At 44.8% G+C, this 13,621-nt stretch overlaps 1 protein-coding gene across 2 annotated transcripts in view; it reads right to left on the bottom strand.

Annotated features, from left to right (window-relative positions):
* Positions 1-13,621, bottom strand: part of SLC35F3 (solute carrier family 35 member F3) — a gene marked incomplete at both ends in the record, with an annotated part of 180,951 nt that overhangs the window by 48,429 nt on the left and 118,901 nt on the right. For both annotated transcript variants that reach the window (XM_081998292.1, XM_081998293.1), the window contains one exon: positions 2,167-2,491. In XM_081998292.1, coding sequence (XP_081854418.1) covers positions 2,167-2,491 — 325 coding nt within the window. The remainder of the gene's footprint in view (positions 1-2,166; positions 2,492-13,621) is intronic.

Here is a 13,621-nt window from a genome sequence, read left to right as displayed (position 1 = left end):
GAAGCAGCAAGTGATTAGGCAAGTTGCTTTTTAGTTTCAGGTCAGAATGGTCTTATTTGAACTATCCGGAAGCCCATGCAATGCCCCCCTAACATGTCCAACTGTGCCTGAGTGCAAGTGTTGCTGAAGATGGCAATGCCTCATACAGAGCTGCGAAGTCTCTGTATCTCTCCCTCTCTCTCTCTCTATATGCATATAGATACGTGATATGCAAAGAGGGGGAATAAGTAAGAGGGGATGCTGGAACTCAGTGCTTGGGTTTTCAGATGTACGTGGATGTGACATCTCGGCCATAATGGATCCAGCAGATGAACAGTAATTCTTTTTACAGTAATTCTTTATGCAGGACCACTGAAACATCTCGGTGCAGACAGTGGACATGCTGAAGCAGACATGGTAAGAGACAGTCCTCCCTCTGAAGGACTGTCTCATCCAAACGAACAGAGAATACAAGGAAACCAAGAGGTCTGTAGTGACTTGCTCAAAACCACAAATCAAATCTGCAGCAAAGCTAAGAACCAAAGCCGTATCTTCAAATGCCTAAGTCCAGCCTGACACCAACAAAAAACTCTGCAAATTAACCCTATTCAGTCTGCTGGTCAGACACATAAATGCACATATTTTACTAAGCTTGCTGCAAGCTTACTTGTAATGATGCCCCCCTGCATCCCAAACAGGCTGCAGGGCTTGCACCTGCTCATCAACTCAGCCATCATTTAATTAAATGGAAGACATAAAACTACCAACCATATCAATTAACTGCAGCAACAAAGACTATAATGCTCTGGTTTTAACCCCAGGGATCTGGTGAACCACAACTGCTCACCCCAGAATTCAGCAGTATTTAAAACATTATCTCAGAGCAGCTGGAAAGAAAAATACTTAAAACCCAAAGAAACGAAAATGTAGCTGTTTGGGCTAACATTTGTTTTTGTTTTTAGATTAAACTGTTGCTTTCTCTAATCCCCATGCTTCCCTCATCTCTGAAGCAACCATGTTTGCTGTGGAGTGAACAACAAATACAAACTGAAGACTGAAGTGCAGGAAACATGGCATCTTAAGAAAACACCTTTCAAACTTCTGGATACTACTCTAGGGCCGGCAGTGAACAGTGGAATTCCTTTATCTGCAGCCTCCGAATGATTTAGAGGATGAAGCAACTGTAACGATGGCTAAGCAGCACAATTTCAGCATTTATAATCTTAACCCTCGTCACCCGAGGCAGAGCATCGCCCGAGTACCCTGGCTGCTTAGATTTTTTTCCTGTAGCGCATTTCCACCTCACTGCCGCACAGCTGGAGGCTGAGAAATGTGTACTTCTTACCGCTTACTTTCTCAGCCACTTCATTAAAGGGCTGTGAGCCCCACTGTGGAACAGAAGGGGAAAGCGACGTTCACATCCTTCCATGCATCGAGGGAGCTCTCTGACACGGGACGGCTTGATGGCTGAGTCATCCCATCTGTCCCAGACACCTCTCGGGCCAAGACGAGACGCGACGAAGGGGCGCGCGCCGAGAGGCAGCACCAAGCAGCCAGAGCATCCTCAGCCCCGCGCAGAGGATGGGCGCTCGGGGTTTTCCATGAGCCCTTCCGGCGGCGTGGGTTTGGCTTGCCGTAAAGGCAAGGTGCGCTGAAGACAAAGTGCTGCCTTTGGTTATGAGCGCCCTTCCTCCCGGAAATAAACACAGCGGCGCGAGTTTAACTGGGATTAGAGCTCGGCCTTTGATGTCAGGGGCGTGATGCCAGGAAAATACTGCAATACTTTTTACGTGGCTATTCAAGGCACTGTGCTAGTCCTGAGTTTGGAAGAGAAAAGCTTAGTTAGCTTACTCAGAGATTGCCATGAAAGTCAGCTGTGGGTAGAGGAAGAAGATATTAATAAAAAAATGTTGTTCGCAGAGGTTTGAACAGAAAATTCTTGAGAAGAAAATGCGGACTTTCATCACGTGACTTGTATGTATCGGAAATAAACCCGCATTTCTTCCTGTTGGAATGAAATCGTATTAATAACAACAACATACCACCTAGCACAGGACACAGAATGAATTCAGAACATCCTTTAAGAAACCTGAGGAGGAAAGCAAATGCAAGTTTGATTTAACTGGCTGATCTGAATAAAATGTCTGCATGCAAGAGCCACAGGAAAAAAACCAAAAGCTCCCATACCTGTATCTTTGCTTTGGAGACTGCTTTTCAGCTGACTTAAAAACATGTCCAAGATAGTACAAAGGAAAGAATAAAAAGTTCCAGTTTGTTGCAAACCACGTTAGAGTGAAGGGTGCATCGAATTGCTTAAAGGTCAGTTTTGCTAGCTGGGTTGAACCCGACCAGGAGGAGCAGACAGCCAGGACCACGGCCACACCCCAGAAAACCTTCTTGAGTTGTGTCACGGAGCATTTCCAGCAACAGCGGCTCACCCTTCCACCGCCTTCCGCCCCGGCTTGCATCTGGGCTTCGGCTGGGGCTGGAGACTCCCGGGAGCGCTCATCCCCTGGGGAGAAGAGAACACAAGGCTTACTAAGGAAATCCGGGCTGTGTTTTAGTTTTCAAATCCTAGGTCCTTCTGAAGTCACGTGGAGCTTTGCCAGCAAACCCGATCTTGACACTAAATGTCCTTCATTTTTAGATCATTGCAAAGCCTCTGGTTCAACTGAAGCATAATTACAATGCAAATAATAATTATCACCTCTAGATTTAGAAGCCACTGGGTAAAATGGAAATGAAAATTACATGGTGCTCTGATGTACATAGAAAGGCTTAACACATCTACTTAAACTGATGCCGTTAGGATGTGTAAATCAATGAAAAATACGACACTGAGTTTAATAAAGCAGCAAAGGGGATTACAACAACTTGGAATTGTTACTGTCTTGGAAAACGTGGAATTGAGCAGCTTACGGAATATGGTGTTTCTTAAAAGGAGAGAGGCGACAATTTATTTAATTTTGGAGCTAAGCACAACCACTGCAATGTAAGTAGCACGATTAATACTGAACTGGGATCATCAAGTATTTCAGTGATCCCTAGAGACATCCCTCCCTCCTGAGGTTGTAACCAGATGGCAAAAATTAGACCAACCCACAAGGCTGCCCTGAAGAGCACCTCAGACTAGGCAACCCTAACATTTTTTAGCTCAAGTCCTGCACCAAATTCAACGTAGCACATGGATTGCCCTGGTACAACTGAGCCTGGGATGCTGCTGGAAAGCTCAGTTTCACACATGCCTTATGCTGTCCCCAGTGTCCAGCATCCCAAAGCAGAGGCGGCTCCTTGACCACGCACCCGAGCGCCCATCAGCCCAGTGATGGACACTGTACAAACCAGGTGATAATTTTTAAGGACAGCATCCGCTGTAAGTCTGGTTTCAAATCAGCTGCATGACAACCAGCAAAACCTCCATCAGGCTTATGTTTCCAAAAACTTGTCTCTTTCACATATTAGAGCACTTGGTTTAATGAAAAGGTAATTTCTCTCCTAAAATACCTTGCCCCTTGACTTACATCCTTAAACATGAATTGTTACAGCTTCGCTATTGTCCCACCATCAGCAGATACTGTACCCAGCTTGTGAATGAATGAGCAAAGAGAGGTTAGCTGCTTCAGTTCCTACAGAGGTCAAAACATGCCGGCAGATCTCAGCAGCAGGCCATTGCCTTTAGGGCTTTCACCTGCCTTTCTTAAATCCACCCCATTCAACACCCGCTAAAGCCGTCAGTCACCCGCGTGCAACACTCGGCAGTTGATTTCTCTGAAAGGCTGACTTCAGTTTAGTCGGTCCATTCACTTGAAGGAGGATGTAATACTAATTAATGCTGAAAGCCAGGAACCTACAACTTCCAAAGTGTCTGGGGGTCACTGCATGCACTGATAGGTGAAATGAGAGAAATTAAGTACAGCCAGGACAATGAGAGACTCTATTGTTGTCAAGCATTCATATATGTTCAAGGCAGAGATCAACACACAAAAAATCCTTCCTTATCCTGGTAAGAATCAGTATCTGGAATGGCAAATCTCTTAAAACTTCTCATTTCAGGTTAACCTAAATTTGTATTTATATGAGCTAATACATTATTAAAGAAAAGGCTCTCTCCAATGTTCTGACTCCAATGGAGAGCACTATTTAATTAATTCTTTACAGATAAGAAATGCATGATCTGAGCTAAGAGTACCATTAGTTTGCCTAGTAAAACTCTATTTTATGATGGGAAAAACTGTGGCCTCTGATACCTTGAAATCTAAAAATCTAAATCTTGCGTACAGCAGCAAAGGTATAAACATCTAGTCTTTTTGAGCGGCTTTAAGAGAGGTGGGGATGTTGCTGATCTCTCCGTTTATTTCAGTTTTCAATAGAAGATTGTGTGGGCAGCTTCCCGCATATCAGGAGATGCGCCAGCAGGACGACGGATTATCCAAAGTTAACGTGGCTTCGTATTAAACACCTAATGGAAAGGTTACAAGCTACCTGCTAAATGTTAGATGATGCTAGAATTGAAAAAATGCTGCCTGTGAACCCTTAGCTCATTCAACATCATTTTAATACATTTTCTTTGTAACATATTGTTTGTAACTAACGCTTCTTGCCCCAGTCACTGCTCAGACCAGTCCGGGTTCAGTCTACCCAACAACGGTACATTCGTTTCTTATAACTTCACCACGTAACGGGCAGCTGCCAGCGCTCTCTTTGCTGTCCGCCACACAAGTCCCACAATGATTACTGAATCACAGAATCATTAAGGTTGGAAAAGACCTTCAAGATCACTAAGTCCAACCTTTAACCCAACACCACCATGCCCACTAAACCATGTCCGGAAGGCCACGTCCACACGTTTTTTGAACACTTCCAGAGATGGTGACTCCACCACCTCCCTGGGCAGCCTGTTCCAATGCCTGACCATTCTCTTCGTAAAGAAATTTTTCCTAATATCCAATCTAAACCTCCCCTGGCGCAACTTGAGGCCATTTCCTCTTGTCCTGTCGCTGGTTACCTGGGAGAAGAGACCAACATCCACCTCGCCACAACCCCCTTTCAGGTAGTTGTAGGATTTTTCCTTTCCTCTAAAGGTTTTCTACTGGATGTTGTCACTGCAACACCAAACATTTCACACACTTTAATGAACCCAGCATCCTTCCATTGGACCACAGGGGGAGCTGGGGACAGAAAAAACGAATCCAGGCAGCCAGAGTGCCAAGTGAGAGCTTAGGAGGGGGTTGTGCCACTGTGTCAATATAGCGAAAAGCCTCCCTCCCTCACAGCTTGCATCTCTGCAACTACTTGGAGAGATAGGTAGGCAAAAGTGTTCCTCCTTCTAGAAGATAGCTAGCAGGGTACCCGTCATCCCCGTCTTCTCTGCAGTTATTCCCCCAGGAAGCAGAAAAGCAGGATTTAAAACCCTCCTGCTGAAGATATTTAACACTAGGGAACATGCCTTAAGCCACAAGGGTATATGATATCCCAAGATGAGTAGGTGTTCTGAATCACAACACTGAAGCTGTGTTATTTTTTCTAAAGAAAGAATTGATCACTGAGACAGCAAGATAACATGTCTGTCCCTCTGGCCCAGTAGTTTTGGCAATCACTGAAAAGGGGGAAAATCACACCTATACCATCCGATGCACCAGACACTCAACAGAAAATAACGCAGTGTTTGGCGGCCACCCCACAACAGACGCTGGTGAGGATCTTCTCCTCACCAAGGGCTGAAGCTGCCTGCCCTGCTCCCCATTGCACTGTGCACGCACGCATGAGTCACCAGTTCATTTTGGACAGCTTGCAGGAATATCGCTGCTTTTTAACTCAGTTCCACGGCAACTTTACTGATGTTTTCTCTGCTCCACAGGCAGCTAATTTTGTGTTAATACACCAACAAAGACGTTCACTTTCAGCCAAAGACAATACTGCATGTATCACTTCTAAAGTGATCTTGCAGCTCGAGGCTTACATTTATAGGGGTGTTCATTCTTGGGATGCGTTTAGATGCTGGATGGAGTAAAAACTTATCCCAGGCATGATGGGTTTACCCTATATTTTGGGGTAAAAATCAGTGACCCAGTGATCAGCAGTTACAAGCCAAGACTTCTTTTAACTATCCATCAGTGAAATGGCATCGTGCCCTCATGATAATCCTGTGCTGCCGGCGGGCTAGATACCAAATGGACAGGGAGGCGGTACTGTCCTGGAGGATACCTGAGATGTAATCTGCCCCCAAAAAACAGATTGTCTTTGGAAATGGTGGATGCTACAGATGATACACACCCATGTGGTCTCATCCTCTCATTTACTGTACCGGGGACTTGCTTGCCAGCTGGCATGCATAACACCCAGAGCTTTAGCTTTCCCTGCCCAGTCCCTGTGTCCCCATGGGGACTTTGTTTCTCACCCCAAATCACAGGTGCACAGATGGGGGGACATCAAACCCACACATGGATTTGGTGGGATGGACTCCTCACTCTCTTTCTAGCACTGCACACGGGCCAGTTGGCAACAGAGTACACATGAATCTAAAGATGGCAAAATGGCTTTTCAAAATGGATGCAGCAGGACATTAAAGAATTTTATTTCTGGACATCTCCTCCAGACTTGTAATAGGTTTCTTCCATTGCTCCTTGCAGCAGACTGCTCTGTGTGTTACTGTATTCCCCCAAAGAACAAATCAAGATGCTGAGAAAGAAGAAAAATGCCTATCTTGCTTTTACTAGTTTTGGCTTTTCATTCTCCCTTTTGTTCATTCACTTTCCTGTTTCATAAATCCCAACTGGAATCACTCCTCCTCCCTCCCTTTCAGCCCAACCTCCCTCCTATGGCATTCAGAAGCAACAGAAGGAAATCACCTCCAATGCCACTGCCAGTGCCACTACCCATGAGGATCCCCAGCCCCAGAAAACAGCTGTCCTTCTGTTTGCTCCATTAGGAATGAGACCCCTCTCAGCTAACCTCAGATACCTGTGGCAGGGCCACCTAAACCTGAGCTACTCACTCCAGTCTCCCAGCTGAGGCTATGGAGAAAAACAGGCACTGGAAGGCACTACATGCCCCACCTAAGGTAGTTGTCTTAGATGATGTGCCCTTTCTTACTGGCTACCGATGCTTGCACCGGGTTAGACAAAATCAGCCCCAGCAGAGGTAACACCTTCAAACAGCCTGTCCAGACCACTTCAGAAGTGCTTTAAGGCTTACGACTCCTGTGCACAGCTAGCCAGTTCAAGGCTTACCACAGGACCACGCTGTACCTCAACTGTGTATGTTAAAAATGCGATCCTGATAAAAAACAAGGTCGGCATTCATCTTCTCAGTTCGAGACATCTGCTGTGCGGACTTGTATATCTGAGACAGTCATTTACACTTTCTGCATAGTTAGTAGACAGAAAAAAGATATTTCCATAGCACGATTTATCTCCTCCTAATGTAGATGATTAAAACAAGCCAGATGAATCACCTCTCCAAGTGCTAGTTTCTCTCCACCAGCTCTAAACAGTCTGGGGCGACAAGCTCAGAAGTAGGTGTCTCTGGTGTAGGTGTCTGAAGCTGGGTGAGATGAATTCCACCTCTCCACCGCTGCTGTCAGGAGCAGAGAGCGAAGCCACCGCAGACAGTACTGGTAGGCTCAGAGCTGGGCCCTGCCACAGAAACGTATTTCGCTGTCACCAATGAACCGCTTTAGCCGTTGCCATCTGGTCAGCAAATGAGTGAAAGAAGTACTACAGAAGTGCCGGGTGCCCTTGCCAACCCTTCAGAGTGAGAAAGTGACCCTCCCAGGCTAAGGACCTGCCTATTAGGAACTGAAACATGTGCCTAATGATAACGCACATATTCTTAAACAGCTCTTTAAACCAGGCTTCTGGAGAAAATTCTGACAAAGGGAAGAACCCTCACAGGTCTCTGTGACAATTACAAATGAGCCATCCTCAAGGCATTTCCATTTTGCCAGCCTCTCAAATGTGTTGTAATTGCTTGCACAGAACAAGTTTGTAAAGGTTGCAAAACTATGATACGCTTATCATAAATGCGGGAGAAAGAGCTGAAGCAAGTCTTGTAAGACAGCACCTGAGCCTCAGCGTGGCTAGAACTCTAGAAACCCGTGACATGCAGGGGGATTGGAGCTGGACACTACACAAGGTGTATGGTCACAGGCTTGAACGCTGTGTGACTTCCTCTTCACCCAGTAATTACTCCACAGAGACATCAGTGGAAGACCATTAGACACAATTACCTACCGGTTACAAACATACCTAAGAACACACATGATGACTTCTGGTGGTGTTTTTCTGGACACACAAAACTACCTGCCTCAGCAGCAGACTCCCAAACTCCTCACGGTGTTTTTATCCTGTTCCTGTCTACCACTCTAGCCATGCATTATTTAGCTGTCCATGATTTTTGAGCTAAGCTGTTCAAAAACATCTGAGGCATCATCCTGTGAAGAGAAGATGAAGTGCCAAATCCAGAAAGTGATTTATGTCTCTAATTGCCACTGTAGTTGTCTAAATCTGAAATGTTGATGTTTATTCAGATATGTTGCCCAGGCATTTTCTTTTCAGTTGGTCAGGTTAAAAAGTAAGCTCTTAGGGACTCATTTGTTGTCTGGCAGATCACCTAGCAGCCAGCGCATCTTTCTCATGCAATTGTGAATGATGACCTCTCCTTTCACAGGTCATTCTGGTAGGAATTAATATTTCATTTTGGAAGCCAGTAATCTCCACGTATCAAAGGGCTACATCTCTGCTGCACAGATCATTAATGAGAGCACTCACAGCCTAACTTCTGTATCAAGGGACATTCCCTCTTTCTCCAAATTAGCTTTAGCTTTGCCAAGGCTGCTTGCACCAGCTGTATCCTCCTCCCAATCCCACTAGAGCTCCTCACTTCTGTTCCTGGGCATGCCTAAGCACGATGAGTTCCTAAGCAGGTTTGTCCCTCTCTTACACCCAGACCCTGTCAGGATTCAAAGACACGTTTGAGAGTTTCTATCTCTCATTTTAAGTCATCTCCAAGAAATATTTCCATTCTGTATCTGAAGTAGTCATCGGAACAAGGCCTACAGCCTCTCTTTTTCTCCTCTGGGCAAATGACCTCCTCACTTCATGCTTTCCCAATAAATAAGGATGTTTTCCATTCTGAGCAGACCAGCTTTGCTGATATCTGGGTTCCCCCGGCCTTGGAGGGCTTTTGGATTAGAGCACCCTCTTGGGCAGATGTCATCCCTGCTCCTTCTAGCACTTCCACCCCAAAAAGGGGGTGGAGGGCTGCTCTACGCGCTGGGCTACTGAAGAGGAGCGCACACTCCACCTCCGCTTTTTGAACGGAAGGGTTCGGCCACTTAGCTGCCAACTCAGCGCTGAAACAGAGTGGCAAGTGCTGGAGAGAGTGAGCAACAGTGAGGAACGGGCATCCCAGCGTGGTGTAAAGCACAGGTCTCTGCTCAGCGTTACCCACCGGGCAGAGCTGGGTGATCCATCCCGCAGCCTCACTGGCGTCCTCTGACAGGGGTCACCGGGCACATGGGTAAGGGAGACGCAGCTTCACTTTCTAGGTTTTTAAGAGGCTTCTGACAAAATCCCACTCCGAAGGGACTCACAGAAGACAAGCAGCCAGGGAAGGTGCCGGAATGGATAAAAGGCTCAGTACAAGATAGGGAACCAGTGAGGAGGAAATGCAGCAACGGGGGAAGTAGCCGAAGCTCTGCGGGGGTCTGCTGTGGGAGCCGCGCTCCTCACCATAACCACAGGCAACCTGGCCAAGGGGGCGAGCGGTGAGGCGACGGAGTGTCCTCACGACACGAAGTTAGGCAGGTCAGCAGGGGTTCAGGGCCAGCTGCCAGGGATGACAGGCTGCGTGACGGGGTCGTAAATGGGCAGATGGCGGAGCGTGCCGATAAAGAGGGGGAGTCAACAATCCACGTGCTGCACGTGCGGCGATGGGCTCTGGCCGTTGCCACCAGGGATCCTGAGCCCCTTCACCGGCTGCTCCACGAAAAGGGCAACGCAGTGCTCAGGAGCAGCCAAAAAAGAAAAATAACTGCCAAAAATTACTAGGAACAAAGCAGAAAACAGAGAAAAAAGGTCTTTCCTAAATCTGGGCAAACTGCAGCTGCCGGCACACCCACACCGCCAGAGATGCATCTCAGGCTAGGAAATACACCCTGCCGATCAATTCCATCCAGCTGGAGACAGGACCAGACGGACCTTTGCTCGGGCCCCATATGGTGGCTGTGCGTGTGATTTTTGAGGAAATTGCTTTTGGGTTCCTGCGGGGAAGCTATGAGTCCCCGTGGGTGGCTGGTGGGTGGGACTGCAGCGCTTAGTGCCGCGATGACTTTGGGTTTGCCTGTGCACACATCCCCAGCTTTCCAACCACCGTCAGTGCTGAAGGTCTAACGGACCAGTATTACATTTTTTCATAAATGCCGATTAATGTATCGTAATGGAAAAATGACAAAACCCCATAAAGCTTTATTAAATCAGTTTTTAAATTAGAGTATTTCATGAAAATGGCATTGCACGTATGGATTTTTAGATGTTATTTGGGAAACTGTAAAAGTTTAAAGTACTTTCTTTAAATACTTTGCATTTACAGTAACAGATAAAAATAATTTTACTTAATTTGATCACGGAATGGCATGACTAAATTAAGAATAAATCAATACACCAGATGATAGATAGTTTTAAAATCCACAGTAGAGGTAGGTTATTTTAAAAGAACAAAACCAGGGTATTAACCTATTAGGTCAGAAGGTCTGAAATTGCTTGAGGATACAGAATAAGGGATGTAGGTATCTGGAAATGGGGAAAACTGCACGAACGCAGGTTCAAAGCAAGACGAATACAGACTGAGTTCCGACCCTCTTTTGCTATTGTAATTCATAATATAAGTTAACTAATTATACAAAATAAAGTGTTACGATAAGCTATGCAGGATATTCAAATCTATCTGATCACCTCACCTTAATTTCAACAGGGTAGGAAATAGGCCTAGTGGCTCACAGGCAACCAAGATGATTCTCCTGTCCTCTTGTCAGTGGAAATCTGTCCCGTATCACTGATACCACCAGATTATCCATATAGCTTAACTTGTACAAAATAGGCATAAGTTTCTTTTAACAGGTACTCCCAAATCCTATTAGTCACAGATACAGCATTTTCTATTACTAATGTTTATCATACATTAATTCCCATTTTCTCTTGTGCTAAATATTACACCTAAACTTACTAAGAGTTGGAATTAAAGAATCTGCACATACATGTCGAAGATACTCTAAATTCTCCTCCTTAGCATATGTATTTCTTTCTTCCTCTGTCAAATACTCCAGCAAGGCTTCCTGCAAAACATATATTCCAATTCCCATTACTGATACAGAGAGAGCTGAAAAATTCTCAACTCCATGCTGCAGCAATTTGGACTTTAATCCATTTAATCTATCTTCAGAGGCAACTGCTTAGAAATTCTATTAAAAGTGATGCACTCGAATGGGCCTCATTAAAATATGATATTCCAAATTGTGGGGTGGGGAGTTCCCCTAAACCCTGTCCTCCTTATTATTAATCAAAATGCATGACTGGAGTCCAGAGTGAAAATGGAAGATACTGGGTGCTTATTACAGTATCAGCATTGTGGTACTGGAAAGTAACAGCCATAAAAGCACGTAAAGAATAAACCTGGTTATGAGATACATATTCTTGATAGTATGGAAAAAGGTATTTTTTTTTTCTCATTATTTTGCATTCCTTTCTTGAATAAAAATTGGACTGAAGCTTACAGTGAGCTACCTGGCGAGGTCACTGGGAGTTTTATCTGTTGACTTTGAGGAGACCAGCATCTCTGTGGAAGCAGAACTTCCGTTAGAACAAAAATAAGCTATGACCAAAACTGTATTCTGGGCAAATTTTAATCAGAGTCTGTGCAAATCTCACCCTGAACAAAGGTTTGAGAGATGATTGCCTGTTCTGGGGAAAAAACCAAACTGGATTCTCTCCAGGTAACTACTGTATTAATTAGCCAGGCATTGGAGTGCCACACGTCTTTCTTGAGTAACAGTTTTATCTCCAAGGGAATTTGACTACTTATACTAATATAAATAGCTCATTTATATCAGTACATATATACAGGTATTTATATTAAGAGGTAAGTGAATTCATGCTAACTGTGGAGGCTACGCTGGCTGCATTTTATCAAAACCAAGATGATGTTCTTTCTCCCTTATGGAGCTTTCCAAAAGCTGCTTGGCTTTCCAGTAAACACATTTTTAGACAGAAGATTTTGCTATAGCCCATTGGTTTCTTGCATACTGAATTCTAACTCCAATTGATTGTTCTCTTAGAAGCCAAAGTGTTAACCTGCTATTGAACCTCAAACACAATGATTTTTTTAGATTCTGAGTTCAGAACAAGATAGTCGGATAGTTGGAGCATCTGTTCTCTGTCAACCAATAACCAGATATTACAGAGGACTTGACATGGGCTTGAGCATGCTCACAGTGGTTGGAGTAAGGTACATATATCCAGAGACCTCCCCACATGATTTGCTGCTCAAGGATCCACCAGAAGAAAGAAGAGGATGCCTCCTCACCTCTCACCAGGAAGCTCAGCAAAAACTGTGTCTCCTTTGATAACAAAGCCGGGTGTGGCTAGACCCGTGCTGGCACCAAGGCACTCAGTATAACTCCGAGCAAAAATACATCATATGCAAAAAAATTCTACTTTGTATTTTCTCTCTGATACTTGCCTCTTCCTCTTTTCAGTGAGAAAGGCTTTTGCAGCCTGCTATTCCTCACTTGTTTAAATCAGCTACAGAAGATAGACTCACGCCTTTTTCAGCCATAAATACAATACTATCCTTGCTGAGACTTGCACTAGGGAATTTGAGGTTATTGTGGAACAGGCATTTCTAGATTGTACTTCCTCACTTCTGTATTCTCCATGACTGAAATACAAGGCTTACGGGACTCACATGTTTGGGTTTTTTTTTAATCTGAGGAGGTTTTTAGACAGAAATAGTGATACTGAGCAAAATGTATACCTATTACTTCAAGAAAAGACCACATATAACTCTTGTATAACCAAAGGGTTGAAGTACCATAGCAAAATTCATGCCCTGAGTAGGACTCTCAAAATTTCCCTGCATTATGTCCAGGTAGAGTGGATCCAAGTTCCTGGAACTGGGCAGTTAACACTGGAGGTGGTACCTGGCTTCTTCAGTACATAGTGCCAACACACTTGGTGGGCAGCTCTGCCTAAAAGTAACCCACCTTCTGCACCGCTAAAAATGCCTTGTTTCCTGCTGCCTTTGATCTTACGCTGCAGTGGCTGTCAGTAAAACTCTGTGAAGATAACAGAGTAAATCTACTCTTTTATTGGCCAAATTCCTGCTTCCACAGGATGCTGTCCAGGTCTGCAGTGGCATCTCACAGTTTATAATTAACAAAAATTAACTGGGCTGTGAACTAAAGGTTGATGATGGTACTCCAGCCAAGTGGAGGGAGTCGCTTCATATGTAAGTGAACGTGCTGTGCTGAGCATAATATGCTAGGAAAACTACAACATAAATAATGCTAGATACGAGGCTTATAACTGGGAAATTGCTGGGGAATACATGCTGAGCCATCATAGACTTTTACGTTGAACTACTCCTC

This window comes from Phaethon aethereus (assembly GCF_964289735.1).
Source record: "Phaethon aethereus genome assembly, chromosome: 3".
Classification (NCBI taxonomy): Eukaryota; Metazoa; Chordata; class Aves; order Phaethontiformes; family Phaethontidae; genus Phaethon; species Phaethon aethereus.
Note: the sequence above shows the minus strand (reverse complement) of the source record. Positions and strands in the feature narration are given on the sequence as shown.